The sequence below is a fragment of the Nycticebus coucang genome, chromosome 5 (genome assembly GCF_027406575.1).
Source record: "Nycticebus coucang isolate mNycCou1 chromosome 5, mNycCou1.pri, whole genome shotgun sequence".
Classification (NCBI taxonomy): Eukaryota; Metazoa; Chordata; class Mammalia; order Primates; family Lorisidae; genus Nycticebus; species Nycticebus coucang.
The window spans coordinates 31751774-31771438 of record NC_069784.1 but is presented as its reverse complement, the minus strand read 5'-3'; the positions used below and the strand labels follow the sequence as shown (position 1 = coordinate 31771438).

At 34.3% G+C, this 19665-nt stretch overlaps 1 protein-coding gene across 1 annotated transcript in view; it reads right to left on the bottom strand.

Moving 5' to 3' along the window:
• SLC30A7 (solute carrier family 30 member 7) overlaps positions 1-19665 on the bottom strand; it is a 72720-nt gene that overhangs the window by 30465 nt on the left and 22590 nt on the right. The window contains exons 7-8 of the mRNA XM_053591578.1: positions 16729-16779; positions 12240-12375 (exon numbers count right to left, since the gene is read on the bottom strand). Of these exons, the coding sequence (XP_053447553.1) occupies positions 12240-12375; positions 16729-16779 (187 nt within the window). The remainder of the gene's footprint in view (positions 1-12239; positions 12376-16728; positions 16780-19665) is intronic.

Sequence of the window (19665 nt, the reverse complement as noted above, 5' to 3'; positions counted from 1 at the left end):
TGCTGGCTTTAGAAACCTCATATAAAGTATTGTTGCTCACTATCATGGTTAAGAAATCATATTTGATAGTCATTATAGCTGGTATAGGGGACAGCAAAAGAAAGTTACACGCCAACTCCTATCACTACAACTCAATTAGTCCCCCATTCCAATACCACTCTACATCATAAAATGTATAAAATGGCAGATGACAGAGTTCACCAGATTGTGGCAAAAATTGTGATAGAAAAAAATCCTTGACATGCTGATAAATCCAGAGGTGTTTCTAATAATTCCTAGTAAATTATTTACATCAACTATTACAGCAATAATTAAAAAAAAAAAACAAAGGCATTACTAATATAATGTTGGTATGCAAAAACTTGCTTAGGAATATAACCTGTAAAGAGATTTTCAAAACTTTGGATACTTTAATTCCAGATTTTGAGCAACTCTGGGAACCTGCACTTATGTGGCATGAAAGTATATTTATTGGTCACATCTATGCTTTAAGCCCTATTTTAATTTGGAAGCATTGTTTTATTTAGCAAAATAAAACTCAAAAAATTAGGTTTGGTATCTGAAAAGTTTTAAACTGACTTGTAGCCTTAGATGTCACTATTAAAAAATCCATGCCTTTAAAAAGTACTGTGTGAAGAATCTAAGTTCTGACAGTCAAAAGTAAGATGGTGGCCATAGGGATGAATATTAATACTTGTTTAATTGAAAAATGAAGTTAAGACTTTCTCTGACACAAAGGATTTTCTCTGACAGTCTGATTTGACTAAGTTGACAACGAAGACTAGCTTTGACAATCAGGTGACACAGGGGATGTTACCATAAATCTAATGAGTTAAGGTTTTAATTAAAATATCTGAAACACACATAATTTAAAGTTTCAAATATGAGCTACAAATAAAAAAATCTAATACCTCTGTTAAGGGCACACAGAGGTGGATGCTCTTAAATTAGCAATTGGACAACTTCCTACATAGGTATATGGTACATTCTATAAGCAGTAACAGCAGATTTTTATTTACGTTTAACATTGATTAATTTCTCTCTAGCTAGCCTATGAAGGTCAATGAAATATAAGAACATGTAAAATGCTAGGCAAAACACTCATCCCTCCTGAACGAGCCCTGCTTCTCCCATTTAGACAAAGGTAGAATGAGTAATTTCTCAGGGAAATACTCTATCTCAATACTTTAAGAAGATGTAACTTTTGATTTCCTTATTTTTTAACCATAATATGAAAATATCTAAGTGGTTAATCTAAGTAACAGAACAAAGAAAGATGAGATTCCTACTTTCTTAAAGTTTGTGAACTATATGGCTCCTGACTGCCTCTATTTAAATCTACAACGTCTAATTAGTTTTTACTTTCTAGGAATCTTTGTTCATGGGTTCGGGTAACTCACTAACTCCATATCTTTGAAGCAGGCTCTATTTTGTGAATTCCTAACTTCCTATTATTGGCCTTGGTTTTCAACATGCTAATGGTAAAGGTATCATACGTAAACACTCCATGAGGAGGGATCTGTATTTAAATCATAAAACCATAAACATTAGAAGAGTCCAAAATCCACATCTGAAGAAATAGCGGGCCCAGAAAGAGCCGAGATGATAACCCAAGCGTCTCTCGATTCCTAATCTAAGCCATCAAAATTCCATAAATATTACAGTACACAAAGCACAAGGACACAAGACTGAACAAGACCCAGTCCTTTCTCGGGCATCGAGACATACATGTATGTATACAATCACCACTACACACAGTGCTACAACGTAAGGAAACAGTAACTCAATAAAAGTAGAAGTATAACAAATAGTTTAGGAAAGGATAAAAGGTTTTGTTTTTTTTTCTTTTTGAGACAGAGTCTCACCTTATCACCCTTGGTACACTGCCCTGGCATCACAACAACCTCAAACTCCTGGATTTAAGCAATTCTCTTGCCTCAGCCTCCCAAGTAACTGGGACCACAGGTGCCCACCACAACACCTGACTCTTTTTAAAGACGAGGTCTCACTCTGGCTCAGGCTGGTCTGGAACCTGTGAGCTCAGGCGATCCCCCGGCCTGGGCCTCCCAAGTGCTGGGATTACAGTGTGAGCCACCATACCTGGCCACGATGAATGTTTCATGGAAGAATCAGCATTAGAATTGAATCTTAAAGAAGTGTTAGGAATGTGATGGACAACAGAGGAGGAAGAAAGACATTCTATATCAGAATACTAGTAGCAAAGGTAACCAGACAACAAAATGTAACACTAGGGCATCCTTCACAGCTAACAAGGGATAAAGCTAAAATAAAGGGTGGAATGAGATAAAGGAACTGCTATGGGGAAAAAAGGGGGCTTGCAAGTCAGGTTAGGGGCAGATAATAGAGCACTCTGATCACAAGATTTATTCTATAAGCAGAGATAAGGCGTCAACAGTTTTCTTAGAGGGAGCCTCCATCAAATTACCATTTATACTTACCCTGTGCCTTGTTTATTTTTACAGTCTAGCTCTGTATTGTGTACAAGTCTATCTCTCACATAAACTACTTGAGAGATCTTTGTGTTCTGCTCCTCTACAACACCATACCACAATCCCAATAAATTTTCTTAAATCAAAAATGAACCTACACACAACAAGTAATCCCATACTATATCAGGTGGTAAGGCATAAATAAGAGGGAGAAAAAAAGGAAAAAAATTGATTTAATTTTTAATCAAAGAACTATACATGTACATGTTTAGACTTTAAATTACCACATACATATATATAGTATACACATATAGTACATATATATATAAATAGCACACAAACTTTATGTATATAAAGTATATACACACACATCTAGTATACTATTATTTTTTATTGTGTATAATAGAAATATAAATTATAAACCACAAAAGAGACATACTAAAGTTTCTTACTGGATTAACAGTTCTGAAATTTCTGTGCATAAAGATATAATATTCTGATTATAAATCTGTTCCTTCCTTTTAGCTTTTATGCTTCAGTAAAGTCAATGATGAAATGTATAGTATTTCCTTAGAAATATACCAGTTGAACAGTTGAAATATACCAACAACAAAAAATGGTAGGGTTAGACTAAAACTAACTCTACTGTGTGCTATTTCAATGGATTATTCAATAGATTATTGAATAACTCATATTGGAAGATGGTGTCTGACTTCTTTTACAAATTGGTTACATTTTTATTTTTATTTTTTTGAGACAGAGTCTTTCTCTTTTACTCTACATAGAGGGTCCTGGCACCATAGCTAACAGCAACCTCAAACTCTTGGGCTTATAAGATCCTCTTGCCTCAGCCTCCCAGGTAGCTGGGAGTACAAGTGCCCATACCAACACCTGGCTAGTTTTTCTATTTTCTAAAAATAGATCTAGCCAGGCTGGTCTTGTTCTTGCTCAGGCTGGTCTCAAACTCCTGAGCTCAGGAATAATCCACCTGCCTCAGCCTCTCATAGTGGCAAGATTGGAGGTATGAGCCACCACACTGGGCCACTTTATGGTATTTTTAAGCAGCTATTTGAAAAGCACCATTTTCCCATAGGAAGCAATGTAAAAAGTTCTTAGGTTCTACATAAGATGTTTTAATTAGGACATAGTGCCAAACTCTGGTACTAAACCACAGTAATTGAATACCAAAAATTTTTTTAAAGAAAAAATTCAGTGAGTTTCAAATAAAAACATGGAAAACACAACCCCCTCCAGTTCCACAATCCTAGTAACCAAAAAACCTACCCCTTCTACCTTGACTAGGAGATTAACTCCCCCCCGGAATAACTAATCCCTAGAACTAGCAGCTGCAACCTTTTGAAGGCATTGACAATTAAGGCATGTTTATGAAAAAGTGTGTGTGTGTGTGTGTGTGTGTGTGTGTGTGTGCAGTGCCAGAGGGAGGAAATGAGTGCAGATTTTGCTTAAGTCAGGAATGTTTCAATATATTTATGGGTAGTTTACTGGTGGGTATGAGAACTGAATTAATGCCTGGTTTACTCAGAACCTAATGAAGCGTCAGGGACAAAGCAGGTGGTTCAGTAAAAACTACTGAATATTTGTTAAATGATATTTTTACATAAAAAGATTCTTCAGTTCAGAATTCCTTTCAGCATTACAACACTTGTTCTGTTACTTCCAATATTCCTAAAACCCTCTGCCAGTATTTCTTAACTAGGCTTCCTCATCAGAACCACAGAATACACCAAATGGTCAGAATGACTATTTCAAAATTCTCCCAAAGATAACACATAACCAGTACTTTTCTAGATGCATAGGTGAGAAGTTAGTAATTCCACACAAATGGACGCCTCTGGTATCAGGACATTCTCTCTCAGAATGCCAGTTAAGAAAGGCTGTTAGACTAACTGGTATTTATAAATACTCTATGATGGTTTTATATATGATTTAAAAAGATACTATGCTATATAATGTTCCCGTATGTTCAATTTTACAATACAAGAACATATAAATGCAGCAAGTTAAAACCTTGACAAACTGCTTACCTTTTTCTTAGTCCCCAAAAGTATAGTTCACAACTTATAACCACTTGAAAGGCAAACCACAAAGGAAATTGTTAGGGAACACCCAAAAACATTTTTGAAAAAAAAATAAAATCTCTACCATTTCTCATATATGACCATATGAAGATATGGTAGCTTCCTAAATGTCAAAATGCTTATTTTTGACTTAGCACAGGCTCCAAATAAGTATCTATTTAACCACTAAAATCAGAAATATTTATCAAAATCAGTATATGATCCAAATCCTGTATTCATGAATAATGATGATCACCTGTAACTTGAAACTTTAAGTTTATATTTTATTTTCTATTAGCATTTATTCTTTTCATTTTGTATCTTTATTTATGACCCTTACTTGTCCTTTCTAAAGCCTATACCTTCATTTGTCTCTAAAAATTGTTTTTTTCTTCACTATGATATGAAATTAATATATTCTTTAAAAGCCTTTTGTACCTAATAAAAAGACTTTCTCTTGGTTAAAAAGCTTGTCTTTGTATTTATAAATAACGATGGTATCCCCCCAAAAGTACAAAGTAGTGTAAGATGGTAACTGGTAAGTAGCAGAAAACTGGTTAGAAAAAAAGAAAAAAAGAAAAAAAATCTAGAAGGCTTCAGAAATACCACACCAGTAAAAAAGGGTTTTTCTGCATCCTGTTTATATTTTTTATTTTCCATCATACACAGATATCCCTTTTCTTTAAGTGAATACAAAAATCAAACTACAGATCTATGTAAATTGGATCATTTTTAAACTGCAGTGCAATTCAAAGCTCTAAGATATTGTTTAGATTTCTGCATTTTAAGTTGTGAACTTGCTTTCCACTCCAATTCACCTTATTAATGGGGGGGAAAAAAGGAACAAAATTCTTATAGAAGTCACAAAATGCTGAAAGTCAAGCTGTCTTTTTCTAAGAAATCACTTTCACTGAGGAAGTGAAAATGAAACACAGAGCAGCCTAAAAAAGACAGGTGTATATTTCCAGGGTATGTTTTCAAATGAGCAACATTAAGCTCAGAGAATATATAAACAGTGCCATCACTTCTCTTGTTGTTGGTGAACTGCAAATACTGTAGGCATGTGTGTGTATTTATACAAATGTGTGTGTACATGTATACAAACATATATGAGAATTAAGGATGGAAAAAAATGACTTTTTTATACTCTATTTTTCTGACTCCTTAAGAGTTTTCATATATTTCTTAAAATCAGCTTTGGTTAATTAGGCAAACTCTTCATCAATTTGAAAAAACTTCTCAGAGTGATTTCCTTGCAATGACTTCATTATCAGGTGAACATTTAAGTAAATTCAATTTGCTTTCTTAACAATAACAATAACAAAGACTGAGCTCGAATTTCTTTATTTTGTACATTGGAGCTAGCTTTTTTTTTTGTCTTCCCTTTAAAAGGTGTAAGTCCGAAGTGTTTTGTTTACCTTAGAGAAATTAGGCAAGAAACATAATGGAAAAATTATACTATCCAGACAGATCCAATTAACTTTCAGGGATAAATATTTACCCTGTATGCATGTGAAGAAAAATATATAATTTAGATATGAGCCTTTATAAGAAAGAATCATTCTCATGTATTGCTCAAAACCTGTCATTTATTGTCATTGAATTTAAGCCTTTGCTATTCTATAAATTGTCCAAGCTTTATTGACTGAATTATGACTATACTATTATTTTTCATCAGCTATCATGCTGACCAAGCTTAACAAGCAGTACATACAGGAAAAGCTCAATAATTTTTTAAAAATACATTTAAGGATGACTCTAAAGAAATATTGTTAACTATGCAGCCTCTGGGTGTAGTGACCCTGATCGATTTTTCTTTACTTCTTTATACTTTTCAGTATTTTTCAAATTTTCTATTATGATTATATTACTTTTATAATCAGAAAAAGCTATAAACGTTTTTTTAGAACTTTATATAAATAATACAAACAAAAATATTTTGAAAAACAAAATAAAATATAACAAAAAAGACAGAATTTTTAAAAAATCCAAAATAAAATCCACAAAAATATGAACATGAATTTCTTGGCTGGTAAAACTATGGGTAATATTTTCTTTATCTTTTTCTATATTTCACTGTTTCTGTGTCAACGTAATTATTTCCAGAATTTTTAAAACTACTTTTAAACATGTGATTTTTATTAAGTCCTCAGCCTCTTCTCTAGTCATAGCAAGTTTACCCTCTGTCTAAAAACTGGCCATTCCCTGCAGTGCTGTTCTTCTCTGCTCTAAGTAGCACTGGGCTTGTGGTGAGCACGTGTGCTCCTTCTCATCACTGCTACTTCCAGGTCACTGCTCCTTCTCCTCTCCCAAACACAGTTCCCTTAAGGCCCAGCCCACCAGATTATTTCTCCTCCTATCCATCTTGATTACCAGCATTACAACCCTAGATTGTTCCCATTTAGTCCCTGAAGAGTTTAGGAGCGGGCTGCTCATCTTTCCACCTCTATCCTGTTCATTACTCTTGATTTTAATGTCCGTAGGAACAATCCATCCAATACCGGGGCCTCTATATTAAGATCTTAACCTTGGAACTGTGATTATACCTTCATAATGAGATATTAATTTGCACCCTTCCATTCTGAATCACTTTCCCTAATACTTCCACTCGAATGCTTCTTCAGAACTTCTAATCCACCGACCCCATCACTTTTTTCTGGAAGCGTGTATCATTACCTTGAAATCTTTATTCTCCTGCCTTGCTCCTGGCTCATTCTCAGTACTCACCTGACAAAACCCCACCTGCGAAATCCACTCCCTGTGTATTGCATACCTATTACCAAGTAGTGGAACGAGAAGAAAAACATACAACAGTGCTGGTTGTTTTCACTTTAAATTCATGACCACAAACCTCAAAGTGGCCCTCAGTGCTGCCAGGCAATCACACTGCTCCCCTTTACACCAAAGGCTTTGAGAACGAGTTGACTGTAGCTGCTACCTCCATTTCCTCCCCTCCCATACACTTTCACCAAGCTGCTCGGGTCAGGCTTTCATTCTTGTCACTTCTCTGAGCATCTGGTCTAAGTTAATTTTCACTCCACATAGGGCTGAACATGCAGATTATTCCTTCCTGTTTGGAAACACGCTCTTTACATGGATTCTAAAACAACGCATGCTGCATGCTTGCGTCTTTCCTCCCACCGCCCGGGGCTACTCCACTTTACCCTTCTTTGCAGCATCTGGCTCCTGACCTCCAGAGCTCAGTCCTCAGGACCCTTCTCATCTGTCAGTACTCATTCTCCGAGCAAACTCATCCAAACTATGGCTTTAAATAACATCCATAAGTTGATGACACTCAAATTCATATCCTCCAACCCAAACCTGTTCCCTGAACTTTGGAGATGTAGATACACAAAAAAACATTTCCCACTCTGCCCTGCTCATGGAGCCTTTCTCGCTGTCCCTCAAACGTGTCAGGCATCTTCTGCCACACTGTGTTTACACCTGAGTTCCCTCAGTCAGGGATGCTGTTCCTCTCAACAGTCCTGTGCCCCGCCCCTTCACCATTCAAGCCCCCATCAAGATAGGGTGTTTGCCTGTCGTGTTTATTGCCTGGCACAATATGGGCACTAAAGCATTTGATTTTAAATGATTGTAAATAATTTTAAGGTATATTGAAGTTTTCTGTTATCTCTAAAAGGTAGGGTTATGAGAACATTTCAATAGGCAAGTCATACATTTCAGAAATGTTTAAAATTTTTACAATCAACATGAACTACTTTGGTTATCAGGAAAAAAGAGCAAATAATAAAAATATTAAACTTTAACAATCATAAAAGGGAATCCAATTATATGACCTAAAACCATACAATTCTGGAAACTACTGAAAAAAGTTTTATAGTTCCATAGGACCTAGACAAAGATAACACAAAGATTCCTCCTTGGAAGCTGAGTATAGCTGGCTAGTTGTGGCTGCTCGAAGCACTATATGGAAAGGGATTCTGAAGCTAAATATGTTTTCGCAGGAAGAAATGCCATATTGAGGGATATTTTCCAGGAAAAGGGAAGGGGTGGGAATGCTGGAAAGATGAATGACATCCCATGACTTTTAAATGTGTATGTGGGGCTGGAAGCGGTGGCTCATGCCTATAATTGTAGCACTTTGCAAGGACAAGGCAGGAGGATTGCTTGAGGTTGGGAATTTGAGGCCACCCAAACAATCGCTAAACCCTCATCTTTACAGAAAAATAAGCTAGGCACAGTGGAGCACTCCTATCGTTCCAGCTATGTGGGAGGCTGGGACAGGAGGATTTCTTGAGTCTAAGAATGAGGAATGTGAGACTGCAGTGAGCTATGATGACAGCGCTGCATTCTAGCCGGTCAGCAGGGTAAGACTCTGCCTCCCCCGGCCCCCACTCTCCAGCACATAAACATACACACACACAAAATCCGTGGACTTTCAACCCTTTATGTTCAGCTGACTGCTCCCAAGAATCCCTCCCATATTTATATACTCTCCACCTAACTGAAATCTCCATATAAATGGCTGAGAGATCTCAAACTTAAACAAAACAGAACTTTTCATCTGCAGTCCTCTTCAAGAGCAAACAAAAACATTATTCTTCTCCCAGTAACAACACTTTTGTTTACTTAGTTGCCCCGGTAAAAATTCTAGGATTCATCCTTGATTCCCTTCTTTCACTTAACCCTGACCCATATAGTCCTATCTACAAACAAACCTTGTTAGCTCTACCCCTAAGCATTTCCTACCTTTACCTGCTTCTATCCATTTCTAAGTTGAGTACCTTAGACCAAGCCACCACAGCCTCTCAACTAGTCCTCCTAACTTTCTGGCTGGGCTGCCTGTTTGCACTCAGGCCCCCTTATAATCTATCGCCACACAGCAGCCAAAATCTATTCTAAAAATAAAAACTAAATAACATCACATCCTTAAGGTTTCCCACTACCCTTGGAATAATATCCAAACTCCTAATCCTGGGTAATTTTCCCAGGCCAATTTCTCCAACTTTGCCTCAAACCACTATCCTCTTACTTCCTATTCCTCAGCCATATTGACTTCCCTTCAGTGTCAAAGCTGTACGCACCACAGCGCTTTTATACTGGTTGGTCTCTAGGCTAAAATGCCCTTCCTCCTGTGACATTGAAATCTCAGCTTAAAAGCCCCTCTTCAGACGTCGTCCCTTACCACTCAGTTGAAAGTGGCAACTCAGGCACTATCACATAATCCTATCTTAACTCTGTAAATAATAAATAACCGTTTGATAGCTAAGTGGGTTAGGTATTAATTTGTTTGCTGACTATCCTATTTTAATATGGAAGCAAAACAGTAAGGATCTTATCTTTTATACCACCCTGGTGAGAGACCGTACTTAATAAATACTTAGTGAAAATGATTTGTGCAGTTTTTAAAATATTTATTATATTCAGTAAATACAAAGTTTTCTTTGTTTTTGCTTATTTATTCATATTTATGCAGGAAAAAATGAATGAGAACAGAACTAAGAATTGCTATTTGGGATTAGAGAAAGTAATTTTGAGTTGAAAAAAATATGAATTTACTTTGATTCAAATTCAAAGTATACCAACTTTTCTGCCAAGCAGAATTAGGTGCTGACTTCAAAACAACGAAGAAAAGGTTTGCCCTTACGGTGCTGGAGAGAAACAATAAACAGGCCATTTCAATATAGTAAATAAAAGCCATGCAAGGGAACTGTACAGAAGAAGTGCCATTCAAATGGAATCTGATCTGAAGACCAGCAATTGTGACACATTCACGTATGTGTTGGTGAGGAAGGAATCGGGGTGTGGGGAGGAAGGTACAAAGTGTACAAGTATTTCAAATAAAGGAAATATGAGCAAAGCCTAGAATCTGTAGAATGCATAACATATTATGGAATCTAAAAGTAATTTAGTATAGCTGGAGAGCAAAGTATTAAAGTGAGAGTACTGAGAGAGAGACTGTAGAAGTCAAGAGGGCTAACATGAAGCCCTGAGAAGGCGTTTGCTCCTAATCCTGGGGGTAAGTGCCACTAAAGGATTTAAGGCAAAATAATTTTTATGTGTAACATAATTCTCATTAATGAAAGACAGTTTTAGCCAACTTGAAGAGTTTAGATGGGGACAGAGAGATCGACTTAGAGATTGTTATATTTTTCCAGGTAAGACATAATAGCAGCCAAAATTAAAATACTAATAGTCGAAAGAAAAGTAAATATTAAGATCCTACTCTAAGAATTATAACACTAATAAAATGAAATGAACACTAAAAGTACAAATAAAGAGGCATATTTTTAAGAGTGAACAAATCTATCAAAAGTTAAGTTTCATAGAATACGGTATCTAAGCTAAACTTTCAAGAAGCATAATATGATTTCCAAAAAAGAAAAGGCATTACAAACTTTATGAAAGATTTACATAGCAGAGTTACTTCCTTGTAGAAATAACTTAAAAAGATTATAAAATAATCTGCATGTTTCAAATGCATATTTTTTTTAGAAATGAAATTTTAAAATCTCCATTTATGACTAATTTTAACATTGCAGTTTCTTCATAATCTATTAAATCTATTCTAAGCAAACTATGAGCTATAAAAATCAACATAGTCTGACCTCTAGTGGCCTTTACTATCATTACAAAAAAGTTTTACTGACATATGGAAAATCATATGGAAAAATTTTAAAAAATAGTCCAATAAAGACAGTGCAGTATGTATGTAAAATTTTAAATAAATGAAGACTTTAAAAGAAAGGAATGAATTGGTCATTTATTATTCTGATAAAGATTAAATTTTAAATAGTATCTGGAAAAAAAGTATCTCAGGGTATGATAAACTTAAGAGATCATAACCATGCAATCTAATTAAGCAAAAATTTACTGGGAATATATACACCTATTCACACATATACCTATACCTATACACTGGCACTCTGGTGGGCAATAGAAAGATAAAGAGCTATGAGACAGATGCTTCCTCAAGAATTTTATAATCAAAACAAGGAGACATATATAAATTTATTAGTGTAAGCATTCTTATGAATTTCTATAATGATGTGATTTTATTTATTTTTTTAGGTTAATGTGGGTACAAACAACTACGTTACAATATTTTATAATTAAAAATAGTTCTAGTAGAGGAGACTGATATTATTTTGCATTTGATAATACAAGACAGATATCAAAGAACTAATATTCTTTTCTTTTTTTTTTTTGAGACAGAATCTTACTATGTCACCCTCAGTAGAGTGCTGCGGCATCATAGCTCACAGCAACCTCAAACTTTTGGGCTTAAGCAATTCTCTTGCCTCAGACTCCCTTGTAGCTGGGAGCCCAGCTATTTTTTGGTTGTCGTCATTGTTGTTTAGCAGGCCAGGGCTGGGCTCGAATCCACCAGCCTTGGTCTATGTGACCGGCGCCCTACTCACTGAGCTATGGGCACCGAGCCCAAAGTACTAATATTCTAACTATAGTTAATACATTTTATGCTTGTAATATTTTACCTTATAGATAGAGTGTTAGATTCAGAAAAATTACTAATGATTTGAATTATGACAAAAAGGTGTAATTTCCAAATACCAAAAAGAAATATCAAATTCTAAGCAAAAAAAAAAAGATAAACACATGAAAAAATATGAATCTACATAAGAATTTCTGAAATACCAAATAAAAACCAGCATGATAATCTGTATTTCACACCTGTAACATATTTATCACCTATTTTCATCTTAATATTTCAAAGTAACATGATACTTACCTTATAACTATAAGCATGGCTATAAGGATCGAACAGATAGGATCTGCTATCATTAGACCAAAATTCTGCATCATGATGGCAGAGGCAATTACACCAATGCTTCCAAGTGTATCTGCCAGAATGTGTAAAAATACACCTAGAAATAAAGCATAATAAAAATCAAAATAATATTTTCTGCTTAATTTAAAATACAAATGTTTCTTAGAACTATATACTTAGTTTTATATTAAAAACTAAAAATAAATTATACTGAAAAATCAGTAAGTATGTATATTTACTAGTATGATTAGTAAATCAGTAAGTATGTATATTTACTCTTTAGTAAATATGAAATAGTACATTAATGAATTTAAATAATATTATACTTTGCAAATAGCAGGTGTTAAAATATTTGACTAGGAAGTTATACTTGCACTTAATGATATAACATAAATCAAGAAGTAGAAAACAAATTGATTTTAAAAACTATTTGCAAACCTTCATCTCTGGCTGAAGGAGTCCAAAAGTTAGTAATTTGTTAGGGGAAGTAAAGTTCATTAGACTGAAATAACAGGTCAAGAGAACATTGCTAACTACAAATATATGTACATACAGAGCCCTCTGCTGGTGATTAAAATTAATACCATTTGGGACTAGAATTTTCTATGGACCATAAAACTCCATTCATCCTCATATAATTATTAATTATCTTAAAGGTTTTGTTTCCTAAATTATTAGAAGTCATCTGCTACACTCCTACTCAATGTGAGAGAAAGCAGGGATTTGAATATTTTAAATTAAATATAATACACATGTTGACCTTTTTAATAATTAAAGATTAAATTGGTAGGATATTGATATTCTAACTACATTAAGAACCTAGATGTAATATTAATATTTAACAAGTGATACTTGCTTGAAACATCATTAGAAGTGTCAAGAACTAAGTTTCATACAGAATATTTTCTGCAGAAACTCAGCTCTAAGACAACAAATTATTCAACATTTAAATCATTAATAGGTAAAATTTACTATCCAGCAAAACAATGTCTCTTTAACTTTAACCAAGCCTGGTTAAAAATAGAACATTCTTCAATAACATCAACTATCCTATCTGAAAATAAATAATGTGTAAAAAGCATTTATGTACTTTAAAAACACTTATCTTTTTCTTTTTTGATGTTAATAAGCCAACCAAATCCTGCATTCAAACTTCATCTACTACAGAATTTCTACTATGTAAAAATTTAAAAAAATAGAATTTTATATCAAGTATTATACCAAATATATAAATATCCCTCACAACTTATATACACTCTTTTATTTGCATAGAGTTTTGACTTATTATAATCATTCTTCTCAATCATTCTCTTAGGAAATACTTTCCCAAAACAAACAAAAAAAAATTTTGTCAGGGAATACTTAATATCTAGTTTGCCTATGGTACTTCAAACAGCTAAGAATTAAATACATTAATAATGTTGGGACCACTGTAACTTTTAAAAATAAACTGCAAAAAAAAATTACATCAAAATAGATCGAAAGTCCTTAAACTACAAACTCTTATATGTGATAATACGTTTTTAAACTTTTATATTCTTCAATCAGTATTTTCGTAGAATCAGAAATGAAAATAGCTATAAACATTGAAAGGAAAAAAAAAGAATCATATATTCTTGATTTTCCTTAAGTTGGAAAGTCCCTCATTAACATGATTTATCAACCTGAAAACTGGTTTTAGTAGCACGTGTCACTAACTATATTAAGCCCTTCTTACTTTATAGTGACAGTTTAAGACAAAAGTTACTAAAGAAGGAAATAAAATTAATATGTTTAACTTATATAAAGTTAAAAGCCTTAGAAAACGTGATAGAATACTGATAATTAACTCCCCAAGAACTTAGTAAGCCAGGGATCATACTCACAATGTAGCAAATAATTAAAAAATTCAATTAACTCATAGTTTTTCATTTCTGAGTATGTACATAGTTGTTCTGCAGGATGGTTTTACTACAAGGCAGTTATGTCTTTCCTTCAGATATTTAGTGGGCTGCTTCTATCATTGTAAATTGATGGATATTCAGAAATATAAATTCATTTTCATAGGAAGACAAATCTAAACTTCCTTTTCTCCAAATTGTGATCATTAGCAATACTTATTATTAAGGCTAATTAATAGGAGTTGATACAGATGCATCAAATATGCATGATTATAAACTATTTCAGCAAATGATGTTTTAAAATAATTCTGAGGTCTTGGCAATTAAGTTCACAAACTTGCCACTTGATTGCACTGTACAAACAACTCAGTAAGGTTTTATAACCTTGGTATATCAGTGTGTCATAGTTGTGTTCACGTTGACATGTGGCAGAGTCTTGAGGAGTGGCGTCCATTATTGTTGTTCCAAGTTTTTGTGTACCACTGCAAGAATGTTAGTGTTTGAACTAGAGCAATGAACAAACATTTGTAAATTTCTTGTTAAACTTGGCAGGACTAAAAGTAAAATCAGAAACATGTTAATCCAAGTTTATGGGATTAATGCCATGAATAAAATGGTAGTGTACAAATGGATTAAATGTTTTTCTGAGAAAAGAGAAAACATCACTGATGAAGAGAGGTCAGGGCAGCTGGTAACAAGCAGCACTGACAAAAACATTGCAAAAATTCATCAAATTTTGTGTCAAAATCATTGTGAGAAGCATAGCAGACCAAGTAAACTTTGATAGAGAAACAGGAAAATCTTATAACTGAAAATTTTGGTACAGGAATGATGTGGCTCTTACACCAGCTCACATAGCACTATGAGGGAGTTATTAGCCAGTAAACAAATAACTGTATTGGAAAACTCTTCTTACTTATCTGATCTGGCCCGCAATGACTCTTTTTTTTTACCTGAAGATATAGGAAATAGTGAAGGAAGACATTCTGATGACATTCAGGATATCAAGAGTAATAGAGTAACAGGTTTGCTAGACATTCCAGAAAGAGTTCCAAAACTGCTTTTAAGGGTGGACTAGATGCTCATGTGGGTACACAGCTTCCCAAAGGGAGTTCTTTGAAGGTAACTGTAGTGATATTTAGCAATTAGGTATGTAGCACTTTTTCTAGGAAGAGTTCCCAAACTTAACTGTCAAATCTCATATTACTTTATAAATGGAAAATTAGTGACTGGAAGATACACTTAAGCCTTCTGAAAATAAATTCCTCAGTATGGAGGAATATATTCACAGTGAAAAACTAAAAAGCAAGAGTAATATCAAGGAATAGTTGAAAAAAATAGGTGGCACAGGACTTTACCTAACAATTGCAATCAGTGTAACTGGCTTATTGTACCCTCAATGAATCCCCAACAATAAAAAAAAAAAAAAAAAAAAATAGATGGCACAGAAATTGGATCAGAAGCCACTGAGAAAAGCAGACTTCATGAAGTCAAGAGTTAATAAAGACAAGAAGACAGGGAGCTCAGAATTAGAAAACCTTGACAATAAAGTCTAACTGGAAACTCTGAACCAAAGATTGGTCTGCCTTCCAAAAAAGGAAACTACAATAGTTCAAAGACAAGATTGACTTTCTCCAGCTTATACAACTTTGTGATACACATCATATTATACAACATGTAAGCCCTTGTTCAGTATCATCTACTGATACCTAAGATACAATAGAGTTTTCACTTTGTATCACATTTTTAGCTCTAAATTTTCTACAGCATGAAACATTATTACCCTTGGAAAAACTATGTAATAATCCTACAAAGCAAACATGTTACTACTGCAGGCAATTCTCAACTTAATATGGATCGGCTTTACAACTTTTTGACTTTACAAGAGTGTGAACCCAATACTGTTCAGTGGAAACTGTACTTTAATTTTGATCTTTTTCCAGGCTAGTGATAATGTGGTATGATACTGTTTTGTGATGCTGGGCAGCAGCAGCAAGCCACAGTTCCCAGTCAGTCATGCGATCGCAAAGGAAAACAACCAATACTGTGCTCCACCGTATTCAATAAAGTGTATGAGATATTATTCAACACTTAATTATAAAATAGGCTTTGTATAAGATGGTGTTGCCCAACTTCAGGCTAAAGTAAGTGTTCCAAGCACATTTAAAGGAGGGTAGGCTAAGCTATGACGTTTGTTAGACTAAGTGTTAAATCCATTTCAACTTCCGATATTTTTAATTTACTATCCATTGTAAGTCAAGAAGCATCTATACTATGTATAGCATTACTACAGTCATAGTAACTAACGCATGGGTATTACTTATATTTAAGCAGTACAGTTTCTGAATATTTTGTGTTTCTTATTACATCTAAGAAAATAGTCGAGTGATAACTAAAAGAACATCTGCTTATATATCTAACAATGCATACAAAGTAATCATTACACTAAAAAGGGTAACATTCTAAATGCAAATACTATGTTATGTATTTTTCTTGAAGGAAAACTTATGACAACTCAAAACTATGAAACCAATTTCACAAAGTGAGAAACATACAATTGCTTATCATACCTTGTAAAATCTGTCTGCTGGGTCCTGCTGTTTCTTTTAGCGAAGGGCCATCTGTAGAGAATTAAGTTAAACTGTTTTACAACATGTTTTCAATTTCTGATTGCAATTTTTACAATGCAGAATCCTTTTCATTCAAATGCGTGACTTTATAGACACATCAGACCTACAAAATTTTTAAAATTTAATGAAGTAAACGAGTGGAGATAAAGAAAATAAAAATCATAGGAAATTTGAAACATTATAAAAACCTTCTAATACTCATAAAGTGTCTTCTAATATTTTACAATTGGAAAATTCAGAGAAAACCAAATGTACGCTTGAAATTATGAGAGGTCCAGGATAGAATCCAGGAGAACTTGACTATTGCAAACAGTAGTTTTTCAATAGTTTCTACGCTGAAGTAGCAAGCTTTGCATACAGAAGCAACAAAAACATTTTTTTTCCATTTTGCCTTTATGATGAAAAGATTTTAAAAACCTATAATTTCTATATTTTAAAACTTTGAAGATTACTAAAGCAGAAAATATAGGTAAGCAAGGCAAAATTAAGATAAGCAACATCCATTAAAGGAATCATCGGGAAGACTTACCAGGTGTCTGATCCCCACTAACAGAGAATCTGTCTATAGTCCTTTGTTCTTGACCACAGCACTAAAAAGATCTACACACCCTTACACCACTGGCTTTGATACTCTGCAACAATATAAAGTGCAAGCATAAGGCTGCACAATATTTTCTGTGTAAACATGGTACCACTAAGTCAGAAGGAAGATGTAGCTACTCTGAAAATCCCAGCAATAGTCAAAAGTGTGAGGATATATAGCTTTTCAAAATTATTTTGGGCTGCATGTGAGCAAAGAATTTGGAAAGCAAGGTTTTAAAGCATACCAGTGTAATTGTAACAAAAAATTCAGAAAATTTTAGAGACTGACATAGGCAATAAACAAAAATAGACAAGTGGGGTTACATCAAATTAGAAAGCTCCTTCAAAGAAAAGGAAACAAACAAAAAATAAAACAGTCCCCTACAAAATGGCAGAAAATATTTGCAAACAATATATCTGATACAGTGTTAATATTCAAAATAGATACAACAGATACAGAACTCCTACAAAAAAAAATAAAAACCTGATTAAAAAAATGGCCAAAGGAACTAAACAGATATTTCTCCAAAGAAGACCTGAATGGCCAACAGTTATATGAAAAGGTGTTCAACAGCACCAGTCATCAGGGAAATATAAATGCAAATGAGAATCAGGAGATATCAAGTCTCACTCATTAAGATAACTATTATTAAGAAAACAAAAGACAACAGGTATCGGCAAAGATACATACAAAAGGAAACCCTTCTACACTATCCGAGGGAATGTAAATTGGTGCAAACAGTATGGAGGCTCCTCTAAAACTTTAAAACAGAACCACACATAATCCAACAATCACTTCTGGGTATATATCCATGGGTATCAAAATCAGGATCTCAAAGAGATATCTGTACCTCCATGTTCACTGCAGCATCATTCTCAATAGCTAAGACATGGAAGCAACCTAAATGCCCAGCAATGGATAAAGGCATAAAGAAAATGGGGTATATATGCACAACGGACTATTTTTCAGCCTTCAAAAAAAGTTCCACCATTCAGTAGAACAAAAATGAAATTGAAGGACAGTCTGCTGCATGAAATAAGCCAGACACAGAAGAATACTACATGATTCCATTTATAGGACAGATCTAAAATAGTAAAATTCATAGAGACAGAGAGTAGAATGGTGGCTGCCAGGAGCTAGAGTGAGGTGGAAATGGGGAAAGGATATGGGTCAAAGGGTATAAAGTTTCAGTTATGCAGGAGAAATAAATCCTAGGGCTCTTTATAGCATAGGTATAGTTACCACTGTATTACATACTTAAGAATTTTCCTAGAGAAGAATAAGAATAAAGAGGGCAGGAGGAAACTTTTGGTGGTAATGGGCATGTTTTGGCATAAATTGTGGTGACAGTTTCATGGCTGTATACTTATCTCTAAACTCATCAAGTTGTGTAGATTCAATATGTATAACTTTTTGTATAAATAAATGCTCAATAAAGTGGTCAAAAACTTTTAAAGATTAAAAAATTAGGGGCATGGACTGCTCACTTTCCAAGGCCCTTCTCATACTTCCAAATCTAAAGCTTTAGGAGTCTATGTGGCAAATACACATAATATTTGAGCATACACTCTAAAGAGTAATCAAATTGTGTCACCTAAGCAGCTTCTATTAATTTATACTTGATAAACTATTTTAAATATAATTTAAGATAAAAGATTAAATTGGTAAATACTTAATGCTATAAATGCTAGGATACAGAGATTTCTAAAGAAATATGAAGGTAAACATCAGGAATAAACATCAAAAATTATAATAAAAATGTAAAAAGTTGAAAACTATTTTTACAAGCCTATATAGTATAAAAGCCCTCCTCATATTTAAAAAGTTATGATTTTGATTTGCTAAATTGAAATTATTCCTCATTCACTGACACTCACTTAAAATAACGGCTTTTTATTACCATATACTCGCTAAAAAAAAAAAAAAAGAAAAAAAAGAAAGAAAGAAAGAAAAAGCAATATCCTGTAGGGGGCGCCTAACACAGCCACACACAAACCCTTTCCTCTCCCGCCCCCTTCCTCCTAAGAGGAAGACACGAAGGATCTGGCTAGCCCCACCCCCTGAGAAGTTCACACCGAAAGACCCTAAGTCTCCAAACAAGCTGTGGAATGTGCCCACCTCCCTAAGTCTCCAAACAAGCTGTGGAATGTGCCCACCTCCCTAAGTCTCCAAACAAGCTGTGGAATGTGCCCACCTCCCTACAGCCCCATATAAAAGGGTCGCTAACTTCCCCGAGGCAGACACCACCTTTGCACTGCCCAGGCAGGTTACCTTTCCCTTCCACAAACCTGTGA